Source organism: Camelus ferus, chromosome 15, assembly GCF_009834535.1.
Source record: "Camelus ferus isolate YT-003-E chromosome 15, BCGSAC_Cfer_1.0, whole genome shotgun sequence".
In the NCBI taxonomy this organism is placed as follows: Eukaryota; Metazoa; Chordata; class Mammalia; order Artiodactyla; family Camelidae; genus Camelus; species Camelus ferus.
Window position 1 is genome coordinate 13,825,861 of NC_045710.1, and position 27,432 is coordinate 13,853,292.

At 37.2% G+C, this 27,432-nt stretch overlaps 1 protein-coding gene across 3 annotated transcripts in view; it reads right to left on the reverse strand.

The window, feature by feature from the left end:
• The window catches only part of LDAH (lipid droplet associated hydrolase), an 82,369-nt gene that overhangs the window by 20,055 nt on the left and 34,882 nt on the right, over nt 1–27,432 (reverse strand). For 2 of the 3 annotated variants that reach the window (XM_006179462.3, XM_032497104.1), the window contains exon 5: nt 8,487–8,721. The exons of the other annotated variant lie outside the window; for it this stretch is intronic. In XM_006179462.3, the coding sequence (XP_006179524.1) occupies nt 8,487–8,721 (235 nt within the window). The remainder of the gene's footprint in view (nt 1–8,486; nt 8,722–27,432) is intronic. 3 annotated transcript variants of the gene reach the window in all.

Below are 27,432 nucleotides of genomic sequence, written 5' to 3' on the forward strand. Positions count from 1 at the left end.
CAGCAAAAAGTGTTACTTTCAATTCTCTTTGAAATAAGAAGTATAATACTCACAATCATGGGAAGTGAAGTGGGCTCCACTGTGGGTAGGTACATCTAAATGTGCTTCAAAGAGGGCCTCCCACAAATAAACTGCAGACCCCAGGCTGAGGTTGTCTTGTTAGGGCTTGTGAAGTGCAAAGACATTCTGGAGGGACATGGCTGTGGTGGACTTTAGTTATGGTGGAGAGGATGGAGTTAACTGTCTAGGTTACTAGTTAACTAGTATGGAGTTAACTAGCTAGGTGTTTGGTAGGTCCATGGAACATGAGTACCAAGATCGTCATAAAGTGTGGCTGTAGTAAATACTACGTACCTACCCAAAAGCCAACTTAAAAAAACTCCTCATTTCCTTGACTAGAGACATGGGAAAGTCAAAACATACGACTTTTCCGTAGCCCTTATAGGTAGGGATATGGCCCAGTTCTGGCTACTGATGTACAGGCAAAGTTCCTGGGGGAGGGCTTCTCCTTCTAAATAAGCCATGCCTCACCAGGATAAGCCCTCTGCTTTTGCCCCATTTCTCTTAATTTTGTCTGAATGTCAGACATGAAGACTAAAGTGGCAGAAGTCATCATGTGATCATGATGAGCACGAGGATAAATGTGTTACGGACAAAGACCGGAGATCTTCTAGAACCACATCCTTGATGGCACTGCTGAGATATTATTTACCCCTGGGCTTTCCCCTTTATACTTCTTGGTGCATGAGAAAAATAAATCCGTATCTGTTTAGGCCACTGTACTTTAGTTTTCTGTCATCTATAGCTAAACGCAATCCTAGCTAATAAAAATAGGGCCTCTGAATTTTCTGGGTGTTTTTGGTCAACAGGAGTTGATGCTGTCCTTAACCTCTATGAGATTCTGGTACTTGAGTCGGGGAGAAGGGTGGCATCAAGTCTTGTCTATACACTCTGGGACTTCCCTGAGAGGAGGCAGAGGTAGGAGTTGACTTAAAAAGAGCCTTTCCAAGGATAGCCTCTCCGAGCACATCTTCTGACAGATCCTGAGGCTGGCAAGACGTTCAGTACGTGCAAGCCAAGCAGGGCTCCAGGGTAGCAAAATTCTTGGGGTTGAGGACAGACTGTGAAACTGGGTGCTTCTGGAGAGGTGAGTACCCCACACTCCAGCAGAGCTCCATCCAGACAGAGCTGCTCAGGCAAAGTTAAGGCTAGGCGCTCCAGGAAGCCTAAACCAGGAGAGTTTTTCGAAGGTAAGCAGGATGTCATACGCTCAGGAACCCCAGGTGAAGTCTTCTTACAAGGGGGAGTTCTTTGCTAGGTCTCCATTTTTTTTCCAGATTATTTTCTACCTTATTAGGGCCAATTGTGGTTTTTAACAATGTGAAAACAGTATCTAAAAAAGTAATTCTCCCATTCTAAAATTTTAGCATAATTTAGAGAAATGTTTACTATTTACACAATGTATTGTTTCTCTGTAAGTCAAGACTTTTGTTATTATAACCATTGATTTAATCTGCGAACAGATAATCTTATCTATGTGACACTGAGTTCACTAAAGTGAAACACACAACTCAAGGTGTATGACTTTTTAAAAAATAATACAACTTTTTAGAGTGGCAGGTAGTTTAAATGCATATTATATACATATATATATAAATTTCTATAGAAAAATAATAAAACTTACATTGAGTCATTTAATTCTAAACCAGGGATGATATTCTAGTACTATATCTAATCACTTTTTGCTTTAAATTCTAATACTGATTACACACAAAAAAATCTTTTCCTTCATTGCTGAATTATAGGCTAAACTTCCATGAATAATTAAAGCTACAGTTGGCTTTTATAAATGGATTTTCCTAAACTCCACACAAAAACGAGAGAATAGGTAACATGGGAGTCTGGTTTTGTCTTGTTTGAAATATTATTCTGGGATTAAGTAAAAAATATTCTGAGAAGAAATTTGTGATTCTTTAGTGGAGCTATGTGTCAGTTCATTGAATAGTTCATTTCATACCACTGTACAAGTTTTACAAAGTTATTTCCTTATTGATTAAGGAGAGGAAAGATTATGAAAGTTTCTTTTACAAGAATATATGTAAAAGTAACGTACTCTACCAGGAATGCCCTTTGTCTGCACTGTTTTTCTAGTAGGTAACTGAAAGGAATTAAAACATCAATTTGGCTTAACTAACAAAAAGACCCTAGAATATTTTTTAACGTTAATTATCTTGACCTGTAATACTGCTAAGTTAAAATATATTTGCTTTTAGCTTTGATCAGAAAATCCAATTTAGCTGTCTCAGTGAAAAGTCCATTTCTCACAAAATAGAAGAACATCTATTCTAAAGAAAATATATAGAAGCAAACATTCCAGAATTAAAATTAAAGGAAAAAAACCCCATATATTTTCTTGAAAAATAACATTTTAAACAATCTAGGTACATAAAGCTGAACAGATGAATACTGTGGTAAAGTTTATAAAATATGCTAATTGAATTAAGGCTCCTCCACCCTGAATGCTGAGTAGGAAAGGATGTTTTCCTCACTCAGTCTGGTGAAGAAGGCCAATACATAGAATCCCAGCCTATAAGAAGTGCCATTTTTGTCAAAAGAACAACAGCATTTGAAATACTTGAAAATTTTGATTCCTTGAATTTTTCAGACCTTACTAAAACAACAACAAAAATATGTGTATAAACTAAAGGATATAGAAAATCAGTTTCTATCCAGATAGGTCAGGATTTATTATCCATTACTTGGACTGGCAAACTTCCTCCATTTGTTTCCATAAGATTTCTGCTGAAGCACAGACATTACCTAATGTGCAAACACCGCAAGACCTCCTAGAAGTCAAGCTGGCACGTTAAAGGTCATTGTCTGGATGACAGTCGAGCGACAAAGAAGCAGGTCTGGAGGGGGGAGGTCTGGATGGCACAGATACGACCACTGAGACTGCTCTCAGACCTGGCAGTCCTTTCCCTTGATGACCCCTCTCTTTGTGTAACAAGAAAATCACGCCACCAACTCAAGTGGTTGGTTTGAATATTGATTACCCTTTATCATTCATGGGATATAAGCACAGGAGTCCATTAACCATCTGCAAGGGCCAGGGTCTTATGAACATCAGTCTCTCTCAGCTGTGACCTTCTTCCATTTGTAGTAAGGAAGGTAACAGGGATCACTAGAGGGATGGCCAGGGCAAGCCTGGGTAAAGGCAGCTTCTGTGGTAACAGCTGCCAGAGAAGGCAAAGGTGACATGGGATCCAAAGGGAAGAGGTAGAAAGAGGCTGCTAGGATGACTGAGGTGCTGGGTTAAGGATTAGCCTAGGGTCTCTACTAGGAGACTGAACTAAGTACCCAAGTAGAGAATAAACCAAGAACACAAAGCAGAAAGAAGACAGGTAACTCTTGCCTCCTTTCTCTTTACTCAAGGTTAAACAGACTGGGTGGGTAATGGGGAAAAAAGAGACCACTGAAGTACTGGTTACTTGGCTATCAGAAAGCCAGACATAGAATGAAGAGAATACAAAATCAGAGGATGAAAGGATGTCAGAAATATAAGGACTGTGCTCCAAAAGTTTGTTTACAAGTTAATTGTTTGGAACAGGGATAAAGCAACTGGCCAAGTGTTCAGTCTGGTTTACAAAGTCTATTTTGCAAGTAGTGTAACTCTACTATGGCTGGGAAAGAAATCCCAGGGTTCCCCATGCAACAGTGCAGCTGGAAGGCTCTGGGTGCCTTGAGTCAGGGAGGTGAATGTGTCCTGTGTCCAAATTGACTTGCTCCTTGATGCTTGTACTTGGGGTTCCTGGAAGAGTCAGTAGGAGGTCAATCACTGCAGTTGAAAGGAAGATACTTTTCTTTCAAAGTGCAGCTTATGGAGCGTACTTCTCTAAGAGAGTGTTTACAATTCTGGTGTAGAAAAATTGGGACACAAACCTTTATATAGTTATTTTAATTAAACATCAAACATGATTATATGCCATATGTAATGTGTTGTATAGTCACTAAACACACATAAAACAAATAAAACTGTCTTATATCCCATGTCCTGATTTGGGTTTAGAAAAATATTTCTAAAGAGGTATAGGGAAAGCACAGTTAGTTGCCTGTCTAATGCCTATCAGAAACCGATATTTTGGGTGAAGTGTCCTATAAACGTCTACTAATCCTGTTGGTTGATAACTGTTGTTGAATTCATCTACAACCTTGCTAATTTTCTGTCCTGTTGTTCTACTGATTGTTGAGAGAGGGGTGTTTAAGGATCCAACTGTAACTGTAGGTCTGTCCATTACTCCTTTCAGTTCTATCAGTTTTTGCTTCATGTATTTTGTAGCTCTTCTGTTTGGTGCATACACGATGTCCCTCTCTGTTCCTCGTAATTTTCTTTGCTCTGAAGTTGACTTTATCTGATATTAATACAGTCACTTCTGGTTCCTTTTGATTAATAGTTACATGATCTATCTTTTCATATTCTTTTACTGTCAATCTACCTGTATGATTATATCTGAACCAAGTTTTCTGAAGATAGCATATACTTAGGCTATGTTCTTTAATCTGTTTTGTCTATCTTTATTTTTTAATTGGTGTATTTTGACCATTTACATTTAATGTAATTATTGGTATATTAGAGCTTGTACGCTATTTTATTATTTGTTTTCTGTTGGTTGTCTGTCCCCCCCCACCCCCATTTTTCTGTGTTCTTTCTCTGGCCTTCCTATTTATTACTATTCCATTTTGATTTACCTAGAGTGTTTTTTGAGTATGTCTCTTTGTATAGATTTTAAAGTGATTATTCTAGTATTACGCTATATATGTAACTTAATACAGTTTATTGGTATTGACACCTTACGAGTTCAAGTAAAGTATAGAAACTTCACTTCTCTTATGTTCCTTTGTCCTCATCCATTTAAAATATAATTGTCTTAAATACTTCTTCTGTATATGTTTAGATTCATATCAATGTTATAATTTTTGCTTCAACTGTTAAACGTAATTTAGAAATCTCAAGAGGAGAAGGAAAATGTCATTACCCACATTTTTTCCTTTCTGTTCTTTCTTAATGTTTCAAGATTCCTTCTTTTATCATTTCTTTTCAGTTTAGAGAACTTCCTATAGTTAATCTTTTAGGATAGGTCTGATGGTTTCAAATTCCTTTAGTTTTCCTTCATTGAAGAATGTCTTACTTTACTCTTCTTTCCTGAAGTATATTTTTGCTGGATATAGAATTCTGCATTGATAGTTCTTTTCTATTTGCATTTGAAATATGTAATTTCTTTTGGCCTCTATAGATTCCAGTGAGAATGCAGCTGTCATTCAAATAGATTTTCCTCTAAAAATAATGCACCATTTTTTCTTTGTTTTAGTTTTCAAAAGTTTGATTATGATGTGTTTTAGTGTGGATTTCTTTGGGTTTACCTATTTGGAGTTCATCCAGCTTCCTGAATCTGTAAGTTTACATCTTTTGCCAAATTTGGGAAGTTTCCATATTTATTGGTCTAATCTTCATGTTCTCTGATTCTTTCCTCTGTCTCTTCCACTTTACTGTTCAGCTCAAACATTGAGTTTTTTTTTTTATTTCGGTTACTATATTTTTCAGTTCTAAAATTTCTTTAGTTTTTCTTTAAATTTTCTCTTTCCTGAGATTTTCTATTTTCTTCATTAGTTTCAAACATGTTTATTAATTGCTCATTTAAGCATTTTTATAATGACTGCTTTAAAAATCCTTGTCAGAAAATTCTAATATCTCTGTCATTTTGGTGTTGTCATTTATTGTATTTTTCCATTCAAGTTGAGATTTTCTGGTTTTTGGTATGACAAGTCATTTTTAACTAAAACTTGGACATTTAGGGTATTATGTTATAATACTGGGTCTTTTTTAAACCTCTATTTTAGCTGGATTTTTTTGTTTTTTTCTGACACTTCTCCAGCAGGGGGAGAAGGGAGGGAGAAGTGCCATCTCACTACTACCAGGTGGGGTAGAAATCCAGGTTCTCCACTTGGTTTCTGTTAACACCCAAGGGGTGGAGAGGCTCCTCATTATTGCTGGGCAGGGATAGGATCTCTGACTCCTCACTAGGCTTCCACTGTTACCGTCTGGCTAGGAGGAGTAGAACTGCTTTGTTATTTTTCCCCATATGACTTCCACTGAGGAGGTGGGGGTAGTGGCTTCATTACTGCCGGGCAATGGTGAAAGTCCTGTCTCTCTCCTCAGCCTCTTTGGGACATCACTCTGGTGGGGAAGGAGAGGGGTGCTTTCATTACTGCTGTGTGTAGGGTAAAGTACAGGCCTCCCACTTGGCCTTTGTTGGCATGGGTAGTGATAAGGCCACAGTTTTTACTACGGTGCATGGCTAGATTAGGGCAGTTATTATCTAAAAGTTTCTTTTAGAAAGGTGGCCATTTTCCTGGTCCTCTGGCTACAGAGTGAAGACTTTTTCCAGGGCATTTTTTAATCCATACCCATTGGTGTTTCTGGGTCACTGGCTCCAAGTCTAGGATATATGTGGTAAAAAGAAAACCCAGGGAACTCACCACTGTGTTGTTCCTTGGGCTCCAAAGTCCCTACATAGTCTGCTTTTTTCTCCACCTTTCAGAGTCTTCTTATGTTTGGTTTATATATGATATGCAGGGTTTTTAGTACTTAGTATGAGAAACAGGAGAAAGTCCATCTATTCCATCTTCCTGGAAGCAGAAGTTCTTGGAGGAACATGGATTCCTTAACTAGAGGATGCTTTTTTAAAAGTCCTTTATATAGGGTAAAAAGAAAAAATACTAAAGAAGGAAAAAAAAACTGTAAAGGGGAAAAAAAAATGACTTACTGAAGTATGCGTGGAATAATTTTATGTATATTTGCCAGAATTTCAAGTGATTTCCATTTGATCTCAAATAATTTCCAAAGGTGTAGTGGCCCTTAGAGATTACCTAGTCTAACTCTTGATTTGATCAATGACTAAGAACTAGAGAGGGGAAGGAACTGAACTGAGGCCACAGAGGGGTCTGAGGCAAAAACAAAATGAGAGTTCTGGGTTTCTGACATCCAGTCAGTGCCATTTTCACTTACTAGGCCATTTCCTTCTCTTCTATAATATGAGGGAAGGTTAAGGGGCTGGATCAGAAGGTCTTCAAGGGACATCTCCAACTTCAATCTTTGGTGATTTTTATGACTGTCCTAGGCCTTGCTTCTTCTTCTCCCTATCTTACTGCCTTCCTCTGCTATGCTAAGGCTATAATAAAGAATGGGAGTTGGGGAGAACATGGAGGGGAAAAACCCACAAATACAGAAAATACACTGAACTTTGTATTTGTGATGACTGCTTCTTGCTATGTATTTGGAAAAACACCTCCCATACAATCTGTAACCGTACAGCTGTAAAGGTGAGGCTGTGATTTGTTTCTGGATTCACTATGCACATGATCTTGAGGCACTCAATGCTGGTGAGAACAGTAAACTTCACTCGGGAGTCCTGCCTTTATGACTGACTAGAGCAAAGAGACAACTGCAGCAGCTGTGGTAAAATGCAGCTTAACACAGTGGCAGACTGCTGGAGACCGAACACTACCCACTAGCTGTGTGCCTTTGGGCAAATCATGTAACTTCTCTGAACCTCAGCATCTTCATCTGTAAAATGGGGACAGTAACAATACCTAAACCTCATTAGTTCTTCTGAGGACTACAGGTAAAAGCTTAGAACAGTGCTAGTAGCTGCTGCTGCAACTGCTGATATGTCATTCATTGGAGGCTTATTATAAATAAACTACTAGATAGACACTTTGCATATATTATCATATTTAGTCACATAATAATCTTTTGAGGTATGGGTATGAGATATTATTATCCCTATTTTATAGATTAAGAAAGTAGCATTATTTTATTATTAAAATCATTTATAAATATAGTATAAATTAGTATTAACTAAAAAGATAAATTACACTTAAAAACAACATTTGAAGCCAAAAAGTAAAGTAGCAAGAACATTCCCTGGCATGTTCAGAAAATATAATCAGTAAATCAGTAAAGCATCCAGTGTTAAATTCTCATGACTGTTATTTATTACTTTTATAACTTAAACCCCTCCCTAAACTGTTAACAGGAAAATAAAATCATAGCCTGTTCACTTCATGGGAATATTGGGCCTGGTTTCCCTGGGCTGGTTTTTTCAAAGTTCACACACTGAGCTTAACTGGCCATACTCTGGATTCCTGTAAGGATTCCATATATATTAGATACAGAAGAATTCTTTCTCATCATCCTGCAGTGAGAGTGGAGAATCAGAAGCATAAGTTTTAAAATTAAAGCTTGATAAGGCTTTTCTATCTGTCAGTTAGAATACCCCTCATTATTTTCATTTTATTTCTAGTTTTAAACTTTTGGAGAAGAATACAGCAAATAATTCTTTGCTTGATACTCACCCACTGTCTGAGGCTACTCTCTTGAACACTTTGATACAAGAATAAACATATACTTTTAAAAATGTGCTTACCAAGGCAGAATGGTTCCAACACATTTAGGAGCGAAAATTCACTCTGTAGGTTCATCATTCGAAGAAGCATTCTGATTATCAAGGACTTAATTTTCTCAGGCCACGGTTTAAGTAATAAGTAGCCAGGAACATAGAGAGCATATCGAAGCCAGCACAACACTGGAGTGGCGATCTTGCCTTTGGGTGATTCAGACATTCGCTCAATTGTTGGAAAGAGCAGAATGGAGCGAATTATCTACAATAAAAAATATACCGTGATGAGTTTTCTTAAGGGATAACTCATTGCTTGTTTCTCCTATATAGTATTGGCAAATGACTGGGTTTTGTAAAATGGCTAAGGATCTATTCAGACTAAGAAGAACAACCATCTACTGCCTTCTGAGCCCACCACTCTGGGTAGGATATAAGGATGTTCTTGAGTTGCTGGGGTTAATTTTCCAGGTGAGGAGGAAATCAGATTCCTGGGTAACTTCTTGATTGTGACAGCAATTCACAATCCCTTTGAAGGATTGCTGAAAGTAGGAATGAATCTACCATTTTACTGGTTATACCAACTTGATTGACTAATGATATCAAAAGAGAATAAAGCTACATAAAAGACTCTACTTCCAGTCAGAATTTCTTTTATTGATTACAGTTAGAGGTAGTTCACTTTTGAAAAACTCTATTCCTTAATCTTACCAGCCAAAGAAAATCTTTAACAGGACCAAATACATTTTGAACAACTGATTCAATCTCAATAAAGTGCAGGCCAGGAACAAGGGAAGCTGGAAATTTCTACCTATGTAGGGACATACTTACGGACAAAAATATCATTTCAACTCAATTCATCAGAATATCAGGGAATATATTTTAATAATACTCTAGAAGAAAAGAGTATCTCTAAAACATTTTAAAGTTACCATTATTTATCATATTTAATATTTTAAAAATTAATATATAAACATAATTTCTATGGAGGATCAGAAAAGTCAAAAGAGCTAAGCATTAAAATTAGGGTAACATAAATGTAACATAGATGGAACAGATTCATCAATGTTAACAGATCGTAGAACAGGAAATGAGAATAGACACATGATTTTACTTTTTAAAAAAATTTAAAACTGTTAAGGATAATATAATACAGAAAAGCATATAAAACATAAATGTTCAATTTAATGAATAATTTATAAAATGATTTTTCACATGGGTCAAGAAACAAAACATTGCCAGCACGGCATCTTCTAACACGACTCCTTCTTTTGCTCGCGTCTTAGGTAACCTCTATCCTGACTTCCTCACACTTCTTTACATCAGTTAAAAATAAGTAAATAAATAAACAAAAGTAAAAAAAAAAAAAAGATTTATCATTCCTTAATACTATAATTACTTCCTTATTTTATTTTACATTAAGACATCATCCTGCTATAGACCAAACTGTGTCTCCCCCAAATTGATAGGATGAAGCCCTAACTTCTAAGCTGACTGGATATAAGTAATTAAGGTTGTATGAGGTCATAAAAGTGAGGCTCTAATGGTAGGATTAGTACCCTTATAAGGACAGACACCAGAGAGATTGCTTTCTTCCCAAGAGCATACAGAAGAGGTCTAGTGAACACACAGGGAGAAGGTGGCCATCTACAAGCCAGCAAGAAGTTTCAACAGAAACTGACCATGCTGGTCTTGGACTTCCAGCCTCCAGAACTGTGAGAAAATAAATGTCTGGTTTTTTTTTCCAGCGATCCAGGCTATGGCATTTTGTTATAGCAGTCTGAGCTAACCTATCCCTTAATACCATAGGTAATTTTTGTCTGTTAATGAACTTTACATAAATGTAATCATGCAATGTTTTTGTATTTTACTTCCTTCACTCAACGTTGTTTATAAAATCCATCCATGTTGATACATGTAGTAATAGCTCACTATCATTGCTACACAGTTTTCCACTCTAAGAATATAACACTATTTTACTGATAAGATATTTGGGTTGTTATTAAAATATGTTGCTGTGAACATTTTGATACATGTCTCTTGCGTATGTGTGCATGTATTTCTGTTGACTATATCACCTCAGAAGTAGAAATATGGGGTCATGTGGTATGCACATGTTCAGCTTTAGTAGGTAATTCCAAATAGTTTTCCAAAGTACTTGTACCAGTTTACCCCCCTACCACCAGACATGAGCGTTCCTATTGTTATATATCCTCATCGCCTTTGGTACTGGCAAATTTTGTAACTAATCGTAATTGACTAACCTGGCGTTTACTGGTATTTCATTGTGGCTTTAATTTGATGACTAATAAGGTTGAATAGCTTTTATATATATTTTTTGAACATTTTCTATATCCTCTGAAGTGCTTATCTAAGTTTCTTGCACATTTTTCTATTAGATTGCCTTTTTTTTTTTTTTGATTTGTAGTTGTTTTTTATTCTGGATACCACTCCTTTGTCATGCTGCAGTCCTTGGCTTGCCTGTTCATCCTTTATTCTTATTTTATTCTTAATGGAGATAAGTTCTTAAGTTTGATGCAGTTGAATTTAACAGTCTTTTCTTTTACAGTTACTGCTCTTTGTCCCTGGTTTAAGAAATTTTTCTCCAACCTTAAATCAGGAAGGCATTATTTTTTTCATTCAAAATGCTTTTTTAGAAATTAGATAATGCTACCTCTTATCTGTTCTAAAATGTGGATCTAAGCCTTGGGCTGTGTTTAACTTCAGTTTGAGTCTGCTCCTTTGATCTCAGGCATCATTGATTTGCCATTTCCCTTATGTATTTACATTCTTCTTTCTGGATGAACTGAATGCACTCTTCCGAGCAGGACCTGCTAGTAAAGGCAGGCTTTTGTGGACTCAGTCTCTTTTTTCATCTTCCACTGTCGACAGTCCTTTTTCATAGTAACCTGTTTGATGGCACTGCCCAAATGTTAAAGTTGATTGGGTAACACCTGTCATTCTACCTTCATGTCTCTCTCACTAATAGAGAACAGGGATTTGAGGGTGAAAACTGTGGAAGACTCTTCTTTCTAATCATGATAACTTCTTGTTTTTCCTTGGTCATATTTGTCAGCTAAGTGCTCAGCCATTTCCTACAGACTTTCTTTTTCTCTCAACAATATCTGAGATATTTTGTTTCTTTTTTAGTCACAATAATTTGACCTCTACTAGATCTCCTCCTCTGTTGCATAAGTAAGACGTACTGTTCCCTGTAGCCTTGATGGTGAATAAGAGTCTTTGGGAGCAGGGAGCTATAGCCTTTTCAGATTATTTTTTAAAATGCTGGATAGGTAACAACACATTGCAAAATGCTCACTCACAATGTGCTTTTCAAACGAATGTTGGGTTTCAGCCTGAATACAGGAGTTTCTGCCACCATGGCGTCTTCTCAAGTAAAAAGCAGAGAATGCTGGATGGACTATGCTTAATAAAGGCCTTATGGGGCATTCCTGGGCACTTGTGATGCAGATCACTGTGGGATCTAGAATGTCAGGGATGATTCAGAATCCTCTAATCAGGGCCAGCTGCCTGTATTACAACAGGTCTATACAAAGGTTATATATAAATATTCACACAAAGGTTTTGGGATCTCTGTGAAGCCTGAATGGATGAGAAAAGTCAGTCAGTGGAATCATTCTCCCTGGATGCCACCTTCAGTGTGACTCCAACTCAATGCATTTGAACAGAGAAGGAATGAGATCAGCTTTGGAATTCCGGGACTTTTTTGATATTGGTCATCTTCTTCCTCTTCTAGCATAAAACAGGGATACAGCATTCCTGATTCATTAGTGATCCCTACAGCGTTGAGGACACAGGGCAAGCAGAGTCTGTAGCACAAGCATTGTAACTATAGTTATCTTCAGTCTTGGGACGCATAAGTAAAGAACCTGAAAGCTTTTCAACGTCTCCAGGGCTCTCGAACACGTCTCTCTATTCTCATATTCAATATACAGTAGGCACGCTACTACTTTATCTCTGCCTTTCTGTCCAAAGAAAGTCTTCAGGACTGCTCCCAATGGCTCAAAGTCAAATGGGCTGCTGTCTCTCTGAGAGATGTGGAATATGTCCCTCAGACTGGCAAAAATTAAGAAATCTAACAACACCAAGTATTAACGATGTGGATCAACAAGAACTCTTAGGCAATATGGCATTAGCTAAGTATTAGCCTTTCTTCCTCTGTTTTTGAAAGTACAGTCACAATAGTGAGTGTCTGGAGTTCACATAGAAAGTATATTTTATCATGTTGTCAAATGTTAGCAGTTTAATTCAGGGATCTGGCATTTCACTTGGTTACCATCAGCATGATTTAAGAGTCTGAGAGGTAGAAATGATAAAAAATCTTTTCGCAACTGGAGCAGTGCTATAATTAACCATTGATTGTATACCTTCAAATTCAGATTTCTTCCCTGTCCTTTGGGTCATTCTAATATCAGGAGTTCTTTTACTCCTGCAAGGGCTACCACTGTTCGGTTGGACTTAACAAGACCTGAGAGATTTCAAACGGGGCTGGATTTATACAAAGCAATCTCTGGTATTGAGAGAGGTAGGGTTTCTCACTGCCTTGCTGGGGACTGCCAGCGGAAGGGCTAAGAAAGAGCTACCTTCCCCATCCCAAAGGAAGAGCTCCCCCTTGAGGCTGAAGAGCAGGTTTCTCGTTAGCAGCTGCAGTGGCAGCAAAGACAACGATGAAGAAACTCACTTCTCAGCTTCAGCTGGGCTCTCGTTTGTCTGTCCCACCTGGAGCTACAGGAACACGATGTGTAAGGAAGCCAGGTCGGCCACAGTTCGCAGTCACTGCAGGCTCCTTGGCAGCCAGTATCCTTCAATAGAATCTCTAAAAGCTCCATGGTTCATAATCTACCTGAAACTGGTTTTTATGTGTGGTGTGCAATACGGGTCTAATTTAATTTTTTCCCCATATGGAAACTCAATGGTTCCAGCACTATTAACTGCAAAGGCTGCCCATTCCCTGCTTTTCTGCAGCGACACTTCTGTTGTAAGTCCTGTGTTTATGTGAATAGGTCCTTTTCAGGGTTCTCTAATCTATTTTACTGGCCTGCTTTTTAAACTCTGTGCCAAGAGCACAACATCTTATTTACTAAATGAGTAAATTTATATTTTGATATTTGGTAGAGCAAGTTAAACCCCATCTTCTCATTCTTCAAAAACACTTTGGGTATTTTTGGTTCTCTGTGTTTCCGTAAACAATATGGAATTGGCTGTTCAAGTTACACAAACATCTTGTTGAGATTCTGACTGGAATTGTACTAAATTTGTAAAGTAATTTGAGAAGCAATAGCTTTACAATACTGGGGGTTCCAACCCATGAAAGTGGGATAGTTCCCCCTTTATTATAAAACTTATGTGTCTCTAAAAATGTTTTGTACATTTTACAAGTCGTTATCTTACACAATTTTTGTCAGATTAGGTACTTAACTATTTTTATGCTATTGTAAATAGGTTACATAAATTATGATATAGCCATTTAATGGAATACTATGTTATAATGAACATTAGTTAGATTTGCACTTGCTGACAATGAGGGTGCCCAAATTCTATTTCTTCTTTGAAACCAGCTGGTTAGGATTGTGAATAAAAGCAAGCTTCAAAGGAGACACTCTAAGCCTTGGGGGTCATATGTTCTTTGGGCTTTTTATTCTGAAAGCATAAAGGTAATTTTGCTTATTTTCAGGTTTCTTGGCTATGTCCTATAAGTGATACTTGGAAAATTAGATATTACTGAATACAATCTTCACTAACTAGAATTTAACTATTCAACTCTCCGTCTTTTTATTTTCCTCTTTCAGGTAACTTTTAACCACATTATTAAATAACCAAACCAACTACTATCAGGGATTTGGTTAAAAAAATAATTTCAGGGAATAATGTGAGGTCAGTACATTTAATCCTAATCCCCTAAATCTTTTTTATTTACCATAGACGACAAGAGAAAATATTCAGAACTAGGACTCTCAGGTGCTACAAATTCTTTAGGAAAGTAAAATTAAATTATGCTCTATTGTACTCTGTTTAAAACACATTACAAACATTTCAAATGGGAAAGTTAGAAATAATTTTTTTTCCCCTGGCCAATCCACAGTCAACCAGAACAATCAACTAATGAAAATAATCTTGTTTTCCAAGAAGTCTGGTAATTGAGTCCTGTATGGTAACTTACAGCTCATTTTAGTTTCAAGTTTATTCACTTCAAAACAAGGGGCCTCCTTGTGTTTACTAAAATGTTCTCAAAGATTTAGAGAATATAAATGGTTAACACAGTTACTGTCATACTGAAAATGTACCATACAGATTCCATACTAGTTATGTAACCCACAGAACATAAGGAACTTCAGACTGATCAAATCAGCTGGCAGAAAGAGGAAGCAATCCATTACTTTGTATAAATGATCCATTACTGTGACCTGTGTTAAACAAAACTGCATGCAAGGGAAACTCTGAAAATACATGAGTAACTACAGGGTTGCATTTGGTTGATCTATATCAATAACAAATTGAGAATTAAAGTGCACTCTGAAATCATGGGAATATACCAAAACAATAAGGAAGTTCTAATATGTACTCTGAATGCATCATTGATTCTCAAAAATATAAGAAGACCAAAGATTGTTTATCACAACTAATATTTAGTTGATGAGACTGGTTTTCCTCTCTTGCCTTTGGAGAGCAACAGTTATTACCTGTTGGGTGAAACAGATACTTTTCCAAAATATCATGATGATAATTTCAATGAAATTTAAGTCCAAATTTGATAGGCTAAGGCACAGTAATAAAAGTTTCTTTTGTTCATATAGAAATCTATTGGCAAAAACACCCACCGAGGTCAAGGAAATATACCCAATTTTATAACACAGCTGTGCAGAGAAGGTTTCCAAATCAGTATACATGACAAAACATTTTCTTATATTACTGTCTTATTAAAGAAAGAACTTCTAGGCTGGCCAATTCATGCTACTCTAAGGGAATATCTTCATATATTACACATTCTCATTTGAAATCTAACAGAGTCAACTTCTGATAATGAAGCACAACCGTGTTTTCCTGAATAGTACAGGAAAGGGAATATACACATTGGGACTTTTTATACAGGGGACGTTGGGGGGATTAGAGACAATATTTTGATGTTTATTTTTCCTGACTTTATTATTACTATTAATCATTTTCCAGAAAGGAAGTTAGGAAACAATTTGAAGTATAGCCATAGGTAAGGCATATGATGTTCAGGTATGGTTTATGTGCAATCTGTTTCATTAAATAGGCATTTTTTTAAAAAACAGTAAAATCTAAAAAATACCTTCCATACACTCATACTTATTACAGATGCATCCATTTTTCTGGGGTGCAGCCATGATGCCTGTATGTTATGACTAAAAGAAGCCATGATAAACAGCATTTCAACATCTTTAAAAAACAGCATCACTGCTACTTTCCCTATTTGTTTATCACATGAGTCCACCTGCCGCAGCAGTTTCAGGGTAGTTCCCCACTGCATAAGTTGAAAACAGGAACACATAGCACAGTTTTTCCTTTTATATGATTGCCAACATTGTTAAGACATATTAGAGAACATGCAACATAAACCAGGCAGCTTTCAAAGATAAAGTTGCTAGTAGTCAAAGCACAGACCTAGGAATAATCCTAGTTTATCTCTTCTCCCCAAAAGGCCACATTTTCCTCTTCTTAGGATAAGACTACTTAGCTTATTTAATCATATGTATGCAGCTAATATACTGCAAATTCCATTTTATTTTAATGATCAAGAGCTTGCCTTTTGAGATCTTATATTCTGTCTTAACAATTTCATACATCAGTAAGACAGGAATATGCCCCACAGAGGGAAGTGCTTAGAGTAATAGTAATAATGACAGCTAACTGTCTTCTGGGATATGTACTTTATACACATTAAGTCATTTATTATGTGTAACCACCTTATCAAGTTTCTTCATTCCATAGATGAGAAAACTGAGGTTTAGCTACAAAGTGACAAAGATGAAGTATGGACCTAAGCACGGTAACTTCAGAGCCCATGCCATTAACCATTAATTACACCACATACTTGCAGACAAAAGAATTTCTTAATAATTATTATTGTTTGGTGACATAATTGCCTATGGTTGAAACAATCACTACCATTATTGTTACAGATAGGCCAACATTTACAAGTGTTTCAAATCATTCAGCTTCAAAAATAACTCTATATCTTAAGAAGTAAAGCATGAAATCCTTCAACTACTGATGACTGAAAAAAATTGTTACTTCAATATGTTTTGCATGAGGTAGACGGCATTCATGAAACTGATTATTTTTACCATTTTCCACTCATGTGACCTATACTCAGATCTTCTGGAGCAGAGATTTTTCTACACTTCAACTACCTGAACATGAAAAAAAAGCTCTTTCATGCATTTAATCTACATGTCAGGGTTGCTAATTACAAGGAACGCTTGCATATTTGCAGAGATATTTACATAACTTATGATTATACTTAAACATTTGAAACATAGCTTCAAAATTTTCCTATAACCCATTCTTCTCAAGCTCCTGTCATTTTATACATTTCAGATTTATTTTATTTTGGATGCAAAATGCTCTTCTCCCTAGCTTAAAATCTCTTAGAATCCACTTCCTTTTAAGTGTCAGATTCAGAATCACTAAGAACTCAAACAGAAAATTAAGGATGCTCACAGGTCCATTGTAGATGATTCTGTACAAGCTGCTCTGTAGTACCACTACCTATTACAGAGCATCTGTTACTCCGAATTGAACAGTGTTTTCCAGGCAGGCTCAGAGTTCAGTGGCTGGTGACAACAGCAAACCCATCCCCATGTCTACAGCTCCAGTAGTCTCACGTACCTACTATGCCCTTTGGCAACATCAGCTTCCTCATGGTTAATAATGGCAAAGCTACACAGAATCTGAAAGGATGGCTAACTAAAACTTGGGAAAACAAGTGGTTAAGTCACAGCAAAAGGTTAGGCCCAAACAGGTGAAGGAAGTCCATGAACCCCAATACCAGCTTGGATAATGAAACGGGTAAGAATCTGTCCTCCTTTTAATTTAGGAAAAATAAAGATGTATCAAAGATGTATGCATCTTAACATATCTTTTCCCTCAAGGTCTCTGATGGGGGTGCTCCTGCTCCACTGTCACCCAGATACACCAGCTTCCTGAAGGGAGCACCCCTCTTGGTAGGGCCATGGTATCTCCTATGCTCAGCCAAACCTCTGTGAGTTCCTGGGTCTTACCACTGCCTCACTGCACTTCCAAGGCCTCGGCTTCTACAGAGAGGGGCCAGGTGCCTCTGGGAAGGCCACTGCCTTCCCTAACAGGATTGGCCTGCATTTCCGAGGGCCTTTAAGCATCTCTGCCAACTCCTAAGTTGCAATTGACATACAAATATGATCATTTATTAATTTATTAAAAATGCCCCCACAGTATCTGAAAATGCTATATGATGAAAACAGGAATCATATACTCTGTTACCAGTTCAAATGTTAGTTACCAACTAAAAAAATTCATTCATCTTAAAAGACCTTTAGGGGTAAAGGACCATGATATATTTAACTTACTCTCAAGTAGTTCAGAAAGAAACATCATATATATACATTACTTACATATATGTACACACACACACACACACACACACTTGCGCTCCCTACCCTGTCATATATATGTATGTGAGAGAGAGAGAGAGAGCAGAGGGCAAATGAGGTAAGATATTATTACAACAGTAAATTGGAGTAAAACGAATATGGTGTCCTATTTACTCTTCTTATTCTAGCATCTCTTCTGTAAGTTTGAAATGATTTCCACGTAAAGCGTTAAAAAATTAAGTCCAGTCCCCCACTGCCCTCAGTCCCCCAGCCACGGCACTTCTAACCCCCTTATCTTGCTCTACTCTTTTTATCAAGGTAGGCTCACCTTCAAACATATTAATTTTTATGTTTATTACCATCCGCCCTTAGCAGACTGTGAACTCTGGGAAGGCGGGCTTCTTCCCTATTTTGTTCGCAGGGCCTGCATGTCCACACCAGGTTCTCAGTGACAGTGCATGGACACAGACAACTGAATGAATCAAAGTCAGGCTGAGGGACGGTTCCCCCAAGACACCTGCCTCATCCAACGTCCCTAAGCAACTTCCCCTGCCCAGCTCCAGCCTGGGACTGGAGGTTTATTCTGTCTAGAAGTTGGAGAGAGCTTTCCAGGCACAGAGAAAGGCAGGGGAAAGAGCCATCATGAAAAGGGGATTAAGTGAAAGCCCCTGCACTGGCTGCTGACACTCTCATGTGCAAACACCAGCCTCTCCTGCTGCTTCATGTGGATGCTGCTGCCCTCAGGCAGCGGGTCTGAAGATTTTGGGGGGAGAAACTGAATGGCTTTTAGAGAAAAAACACACTGATAGTGACATTGGGGAATACCATCAAAAAAAAAAAAAATCAGGACACCTGTCCAATCACCCTGGAGTAAGGCTGCCTAGCTGACAAGGCCCACTCCCACATAAAACCTAGGATTTTCAGTGCTTCTCTCCTGAGTATGAATAGGTAACAAAGGAATGTCAGACATTTGAGAAAGCTTCCCTTACAGTAGGTAGATTGACATAAGCAAAACATGAAAAGAGGAATTCAGAATGAATAGAGACAATGCAAAAGTACAATGAGACTCCAACAATCTGCTTTCCTCAGAGAGAGAGAGTGATATCCATGAAATAAAAAGGATACTACAGAGAGGGAAGAAGGCACCAGAAGTTATCTTGGAAATTACTTGTATGAAGGCTGAAATCAAAAGTTTAATTAGATGAATTCCAAGATAAGGTTGAGGAAAATCCCACATTTCTCCTTGTATAGAACTTTAAAAGACAGAAACAATGGAAAATGAAATAAATCAAGAGAATCTTTCCTGGAAGTTTAACACATGAATAAAGAGAAAATAAGCAGAAAAAAAAAAAAAAAAGAGAGACAAGTTTTCAGGAAGTAAGGATGCCAGTTTCCAGGTTACAAAGGATAAACGGTCCAAGGAATATCATCACAAAATATAAATGAAGATTCCAAAACTGTCCAGAGAAAAAACAGGTCACATAAAGAACAAAATACTGGAAAGGGCACACTTCTCAAAGGCAAAGCGTGAAGGACTGGGAGCCAGGCAGCAGCGGTAACGGAGTGAGGACAGCGGGCTAGCTCACTGCAGAGCAACCTGCCTGCCAAGAACAATTAGAAAAGCTGGAAAGAGGTTTTGTTTTTTTAAAGTGCCTTTGAAAGCATCAAAGGCAGAGGAGAGTTGAAAAGCCAAAATTCTAGAGAAAAAAAAACTCAGAGAGGTGTGCTGCGACAGCTCTTCTTAGTTATTGACCAATTTGCAAGCAGTGGCTATAAGGCCAACATGCTGAACTGCTTCTGGAAATTTGTGGCTCAAGGGTCAAGACTTGGGCGTTTGGTGCCCATTAAAGAAGGCACCCTGGGCTCTCAGTGGGAACCACTAGAGGGCTACTCCTTAATAGACCAGGCCTCACAAAGATAGCTTTGATTTAGTCCAGTTCCTCATGGCATTACAGCGATCGAGCCTCACTATAACTGCTAGTCCAAAGCAAAAGTAAATCCTGGAGGAAACTCTGGAGGAAAATACACACATTGTCTTAACAATTTTTTTACCTTATAACGCCAGGTATTCAATTAAAAAAGAACCTTACCAAGCAGTGATGGTTTATTTATGTGGTGATGGTTTATTTTCTGTGTCAACTTGACTGGGCCATGGGGGTACCAGATATTTGGTCAAACATTATTCTGGGTGTGTCTGGGAGGGTGTTTTGGATGAGATTAACATTTGAATCAATAGACCTAGTAAAGCAGATGGCCCTCCCCAGTGTTAGTGGGCCTTATCAAATCAGCTGAAGGTCTGAATAAAACAGGAAGGTTAAGTAAGAGGTAGTAGGTTATGAAAGAGGAAAGGCTGAATCTTTAACACTCAGTCTGGCTAACTACAGCAGCTCCCTCAACTACGCTGGTGAGATGAAGTTATTTGCTGAAATGGAGTTTCTGGACTGTCTACCGACTTGATTCATGCGTGTTTCCTCTGGTCTCTGTATGACTGATACCGGGAAATGATTTACTGTCTGGTTTCCTAGGGACAGGTTGCCACAAATGATGCTGGCTTCAGTCTTTCTCCATTTGTCAATATACTTCCCTGATACCTGATAATTTGGCTTCTTCCCAGCCAAATACAATTGGTCTGAACTTGGAAAGCAAGATCTCAAAGCAACCACATTTCATCTTTGTGAAGCATCTTTCATTTAGTGCCTGCTAGACTTTTTCCACTTCAGGGAATTTTTTGTGGCGTACATTGCATATTGTTCACAGATTTTCCATACAAGCAAGAGGGAGGGTAAAAGAGTCTCATGCACACAGAGTAACCATATTAAAGAGTCTTTTCCTTCCTTAAAGATCACAGTTATAATTCTCATCTCCACGAACTGATAGACCTGAAAGAATCTTCTGGCTGGAATACACAATAGCCACAAAAAAATGATTTCACAGAATTCTGCTCATCTGTTTCCACTCTCTTCTATGTTATCTTTTCTCTGACTGCTACGCTCCTCCCCTGAAGGCTCTAATTTGCTCTTCTGTGAACACTCAGTTCCTTAGCATAACAAGGTCTAAATGCAGCAAGGCACAAGCTATATTTTTCAGACCTGTATCCATCCAATTTCCATCATAGTCACAAAGACAACATCTCTGCCTTACTCACACTCCTGAGCCTCTTAAAGTCCTCACCACTATAAACCTCATGGTCTGATGAGATTTGAATAAGGTCTGCTTCACCCTAGCAGTAGGATGAACGATGATGCTAATTCCAACCTGTGATTTTGTTATCACATTCAAATAACAATCAGGAGGCAGGCCATCAAAATATATACCTATCAACAATTCAAATGATTTTCAGGGGGAGGGGAAGGCAGGGTTTATAAAAAATTGCAAGGAAGGGCAAAAGCCTAGCTAACTGAGTAGAGCAGGAATAGTTAAAAGGCCAGGACAGCGCAACTGCCAAAGATGCTGGTACCAACTTAGTGCCGATACTGGTCTCAGGGGTGGGTTCTCCTGCAGAGAAACCATGAAGTTGACATTATCCTTTTTCTTTCTCCTTGTATTTGTTATCTCTTGCTGTGTAACAAATTACCAAAAACTTTATTTCTCATGAACCAACTTTCTGTTATGAAGTCATAAAATCAAATTGCTTTCTTTTAAAAGAAGAAAGAAAACACATAACCATTAAGTGATTATAATAGTGAAGAAATATATGCCATCAAAGGAAATTTTAAGAACAAAAAGTAAATAGAAAAAAAATCACTCTAAAATTCACCAAACACAACCACTATATTCACTTTGGTAATTCAATTTTCAAATTTTTAAATGTATGTTTTCCTTCGATATAGAGTTGTACTCTATATTCTCTTTATATTTTAACATCTTTAATACTCTACAATAAACTTTCATGTATCACAGTGTCTTTTGAAAATATAATTTTAATAGTTGCACATTCCATATTCAAACTTTTAGAGTTGGACATTGGGATGCTTCCAATTTTTTGATACAATAAATAATATTTTTGTAATGAATGTGTTCTCCATCTTTGAGATTATTTTCTTAGTAGAGATTCCAAAGAAAATAATTTGTAGGTTTAAAGGGTATGCATTTTTTTTCTGGTAACATACGATCATTGTAAAAAAGCAGAAACAATGTAGTCTCCACCTCCAATACACCCTTACCTCTAACCCCTCAGAGGTAACCACTGTAAGTTACCTGGTGTTTACCTGTTCAGACATTCTAAAAATGTGGATAGAAGTATAAATACACACAACCATGAACTTTTTCTTTAAAATACTGCAATAGTAGCAACTCATTCCAATAACTGTTGAGGTACATTCATCCAACATTAAGTACTACTGTAGCCAGTAGGCAGACATTATTAAGTACTACCATGCACTAGTTTATTAAGCACTGTGTCACACATTGTGCTAAGTACACATTTTTGGATAGATTTTATTAACCAGCTTTTCTTCAGTGAAATACCTGTTCAAGTCCTTTGCACCTGTATCTGAGAAGCTGCTGTTCTTTTTACTGTTGTCTACAAGTTCCTTCTTATAAGAAATTAAACTTTTAGCCTTGTGGTTAAGAACATGGACTCTGGAGTCAAACAAATGTGGGTTCAACTCCTAGCACAGTCCCTTATTAGCTGTCTAATCTTAAACAAGTTATTTCTGTCCTTTCTAAGTCTCAGTTTCCTCATGTACAAAATGGGAAGAGAATAGCCCCCTTCAAGAGTTGGTGAAAGAATTAAATAAGATCCATAAATTCTAATTATAATAATATATAATAAATAATTATAGTAAAAGTTGGTAATAATTTAATCTTTAATTATTCTAAATATCTACAAGAGAATTAGGTATCTAAATACATTTTTTATATTCTAATAAGTAATAATATAAAAAAAGCCCACATTTTCCTTTCTTATTAAATAAAAACAAAATAAAAAGAGGGTATTGCATTATCCTCTCTGGTCTAAGCATGGAAAGTCATGGGACAAATTAATTACTTTTAAAATCATGAACTCTTACATCAAATTTCTTTGTAATAAATTATTCTCAGGTCCATCTACACCTTTCCCTAAACAATCTCACATACTATTTTAAGAGGCTACTGTGTTATAAAAGTAATCTGTGGTAAATTTAGAATGTTAAGTCTCTTTGGATACTACAGTAATCTTCAAAGGCATGGTTACTTTTTTTTTTTTTTTTTTTACTTTTTTCCTACCTTCCTAAAATTTACAAATATATTAACTTTTACAATAGGAAAGAAAAATCTTTTAATTTAAAGAAAGGTATTGCAAACCAATTGTAAAAAGACATTTGAGGAGGGGAGTGGACTAAGAAAACCTCAGTAGGTACTATACTAGATAATACCAAAGAATTATCATTGATTTTGTTAGGTATGGTAATGACATGGTAGTTATGTAAGGAAAAAGTCCTTTTTAAAGATACACAATGAAGTATTTCAGTGTGAAATATCATGAATGCTATAATTTATCTGAAAGTATTTGAGAAAAAAAATGAGGTAAAGATAAAATATCAGTAGCTATGTTAATCTAGGTAATGGTTATCTGGAGATTCATTATACAATTATTTTTATTTTTCTGTTTGAAATTTTTCATAATAAAAATTTTAAATGATCAATTAAAAAAGATGTCTCTTTTTCCTTTCCATTTATATTAGCTTAGGTAGCTGTATTCATGCTTCACCAAGATGGGTTGCAACTGAAGACATATACCTTAAACTGGTTACACACAGCTCCCAGGTCATGGTTCAGTCTCAATCTCACAAGCTGGGGAACCAGTGATTAGTTAAAGGTCCACATGCAACAGACTGGTGACTTCTGTCACCAGGAATATATTCTCAAAATTGGTTACAATACCACAAATACAACTACTTCAGTGTCTAAACATATAAAAATATAGACACTAGAGTTTGCTGGAATGTAGACGGCCCTTGCAGAACAAAAGACTGAGAACCTGCACACAAAAAAGCAGAGCTTAAATCAGCTTCCATTGACAGATTTCTGCTACCTTGCTGCTTAAATCTTGGAACTTAATACTTCAAAGAGATGAGAATGAAATCTATGGTCCCATCCCAGGTTTGACCCTGATAACTCATGGAAATGAGAAAATATGTCTTGGTTGTGTGGCTTGCCTGAACAAGCCAAGTATCAGCAAATCAAGGGGGCTTGCTGTGCTTGTGGATAAGGCCATAGGTGCAAAGAGCTGGAATACATGAAATACAGAAAAGATCTTTCTTTTAGAGAACTTGATTAGTATTCTTGTGCATCCAAGGAACAATACGAGAAGACATGGCTGATACGTCACAGAAAGACTAAGGACAGAGTAAACTGTCCATAACATCCTACAACATTCTATGTTCCAAGCTTTTGGAAAGCTTGAGTTGGTGGTTCTCAAACTAGAGCATGCAACACAATCGCCTGCAGCACTTGTTAAAACACTGATTGGTGGGTCTCAGCCCTAGAGATTAAGATTCTGTAGGTCTGGGTGGGGCCCAATAATTTGCATTTCTAACAAGATCCCAAGTGATGCTGATATGGCTTTCAGAACTACTGGCTCAGATATTTGAATCAGTGCCTTGTGTCATCAATTATATTTTACTCACAACTAATCCTGGGCCAGGAAGAAGTGATAAAATGTGTTTAGGCAGTAAGTGTAAGGCTTTCTCTGGATAGTAGCCACTTCACTTCATTTGCCCTGCATGTCCCTTTAAACACATCTCACTAAATCCCAATACATACTAGACCTTTGAGAGGATGGGGGGAATTTTTCATATCTGACAGTATATCATGGATACACAAATATTAAAACAGCTCAATATTTAAAACCGAAAAGTGTACAGAAATTCTCAGATGAAATGCATTAAATAAAGTACTAAGTATTAACATGCATGAAGAATGTTCTATTATAAACCTCTGTTTTCACTTTCTTGCAGCTTTCCAAAAAATTAGCCCTTTGTGGTGAAATTTTCCATGCTTGGTTTCAGCCCAAAGGTGATTTTTTTGCAAAGTTTGAAAAAAATATATTAAATAGTTTTTGAGTTATGAAAAGATGAAAAAAGCCCACACAATTTTTCCACTTTGAAAGCAATTTCAGGATCTTTTTTTAATATGCAGATAACTAAAAAATGGCTGAAGTTGAAAAACTGAAACTTTCCATGTGTCCAGCTTTCAGCAAGGTTGTCCCTGGGTAATTCAGAAAAGATAATGTGTGTGTGCACCCACATAAACAGATAAACATATATATTTAAATGCATAAGTGATTAGAAAAATAGCATTTCATCATACTCAATGCAAACCTTCCTCAGAGTTGGGATTTGTTTTCTGCAATGGAGAGTCTTTCACAAACCAGAGTAGTTGTTGACCGCCTGATCCCTGTGGATTTTCACATACAGGCTTTCACTATTGGGTCATGCAGATACAACTCTAGAACTACTGTGCACTGTGTCTGCAGAATCCTCCCGTTCCCTTCATATTCCAGCTCCCTTCTGCCCCAGCTCAGTTCTAGGGCTCTGATTTCACTTGAGTTTAATTTCTGCTCTTGGCCCATGCCTCACTACCAACTTTCTTGATCTTCTATGCTCCAGAGACTCAGACATGTTCTCGTTTCTCCCGATTCTCTCCGATCTCCCCTGAAAGCATTAACCCACTTCCCGCTAAAACCGTCCTTGTGTATTTGAAGAACACAAGTACTAAAGAAATAACAGTAGAAAGTTTAGGTCAAATAAGTTTTGATGGTTTGTCAAAGTAACTTACTCTAATTATTTATAATCACAACCTTCCTAACTAACTCACCTGAAGACTGATGATGGGAAAGGTAGAGAACAGAACACAGTCCTAGTTCTGCCATTTACTACCTAACTGACATGTGGAAAAGACACACACTCTTTGGAACTTCAGTCTCCTTATCTGTAAAATGGGAAAAATTAGGTTGTTAAATGACCTTATTAATGTGAACATGTTTTGTAAATTTCAAACGAATGTTGGGTTTAACTATTAGTAATGATAATGACCTTAATTTTTAACTGTTTCAGGTTTCTGGACTCAAATGAAGAACCAAGTATAAGCACATGTATTAAATAAAGAACCAAGCAAAAGGCACAAAAACACTTTTGCAAGAATGTGAAAATTAAGAAAAATCCAATTTTCCTGCTTTTCAAGTGTGTAGGCTTAACAAAGAGAAAGAAAAGTGCTCCAGCAAATGTTCCTATTTCTCTTTCATTTTAAACATCTCTTCTTGGATGGTCTATTCCTCTCAGCATATGCTAAATTCTCTCCCATTTGTAGTAAAAAAAATGTTCCCTTGACCAGCTTCTTCTTTAAGTTATCATCTTGTCTTCTCTCCTAACTTCTTGCAACTTCCTTCTCCCATTATTTCACTAAAAGTGTTCTCTTCCAGGTGATCAATGACCTTCTGACTACTAATACCAGAAGCTTAAGTTCTCCTTCCCTTCAACAGTTCTTACACTCAACTCCTTTGCCTTATTCCAGTGATCTGCTGCTACATAACATACCACCCCCAAACTTACGGTTTAAAACCACAATGATTATTCTTTCTGATTCTGTGGGACAGGAATTCAAACAGGGCTCAGCTAGACTTCTGCTCCATATGGCATTGGCTTGGGTCACTCACTCAGCTGCATTCAGTAGCAGATGGGATAGGCTGGAAAGTCCAAGAAAGTTTCACTCACGTCTGATGCCTCATGATCCTCCTATGTGGCCAGGCTGGGCTTTCTCACAGCATGGTGGTCTCAGGGCTGCTAGACTTCAAATCTGGTAGCTGGTTCCCAGGAGGGGGAAAATGGAAGCTCCCTTAATATCTGGGCTTGGAACTACCAGAACATTACCTCCACTGTATCCCATTGGTGAAACCAAGTCACATGCCCAGCCCAAATTCAAAGGGGAGAGGAAAGAGACTTCAGGTCTTAAGAGAGGAATGGTAAAGAATCTGTGACCATCTTTAATCCACCACATATCTATGCCTTTCTAGATATTCTCCTTTTTCTTCTCTTTGCTTTGTGGTATAATCTAGTCTAGGTTAATGACTTTCTATTTTTTTACCTTGATCCACAGTAAGAGACACATTTTACACTGTAATAAAGGATATCAATACACAGTTATAAAAAGTGAAATAAAAGTTCTACAATATATAACTCTATAATAATAAAATATACTCTAATACTTTCTATTTTACTCTGGTTTTTTAAATTTTTTTTTATTGTTTACAAACACATGCTTCCCTTCTCTGAGGAGGACTGTACTTCTCCACTATTGGCAGACTTGGTCAAGTGACTTGCTCTGCCTAACGCGGTATGAGGAATGACAAATGTCACTTCCAGGCAGAGGTTTTAAAATAC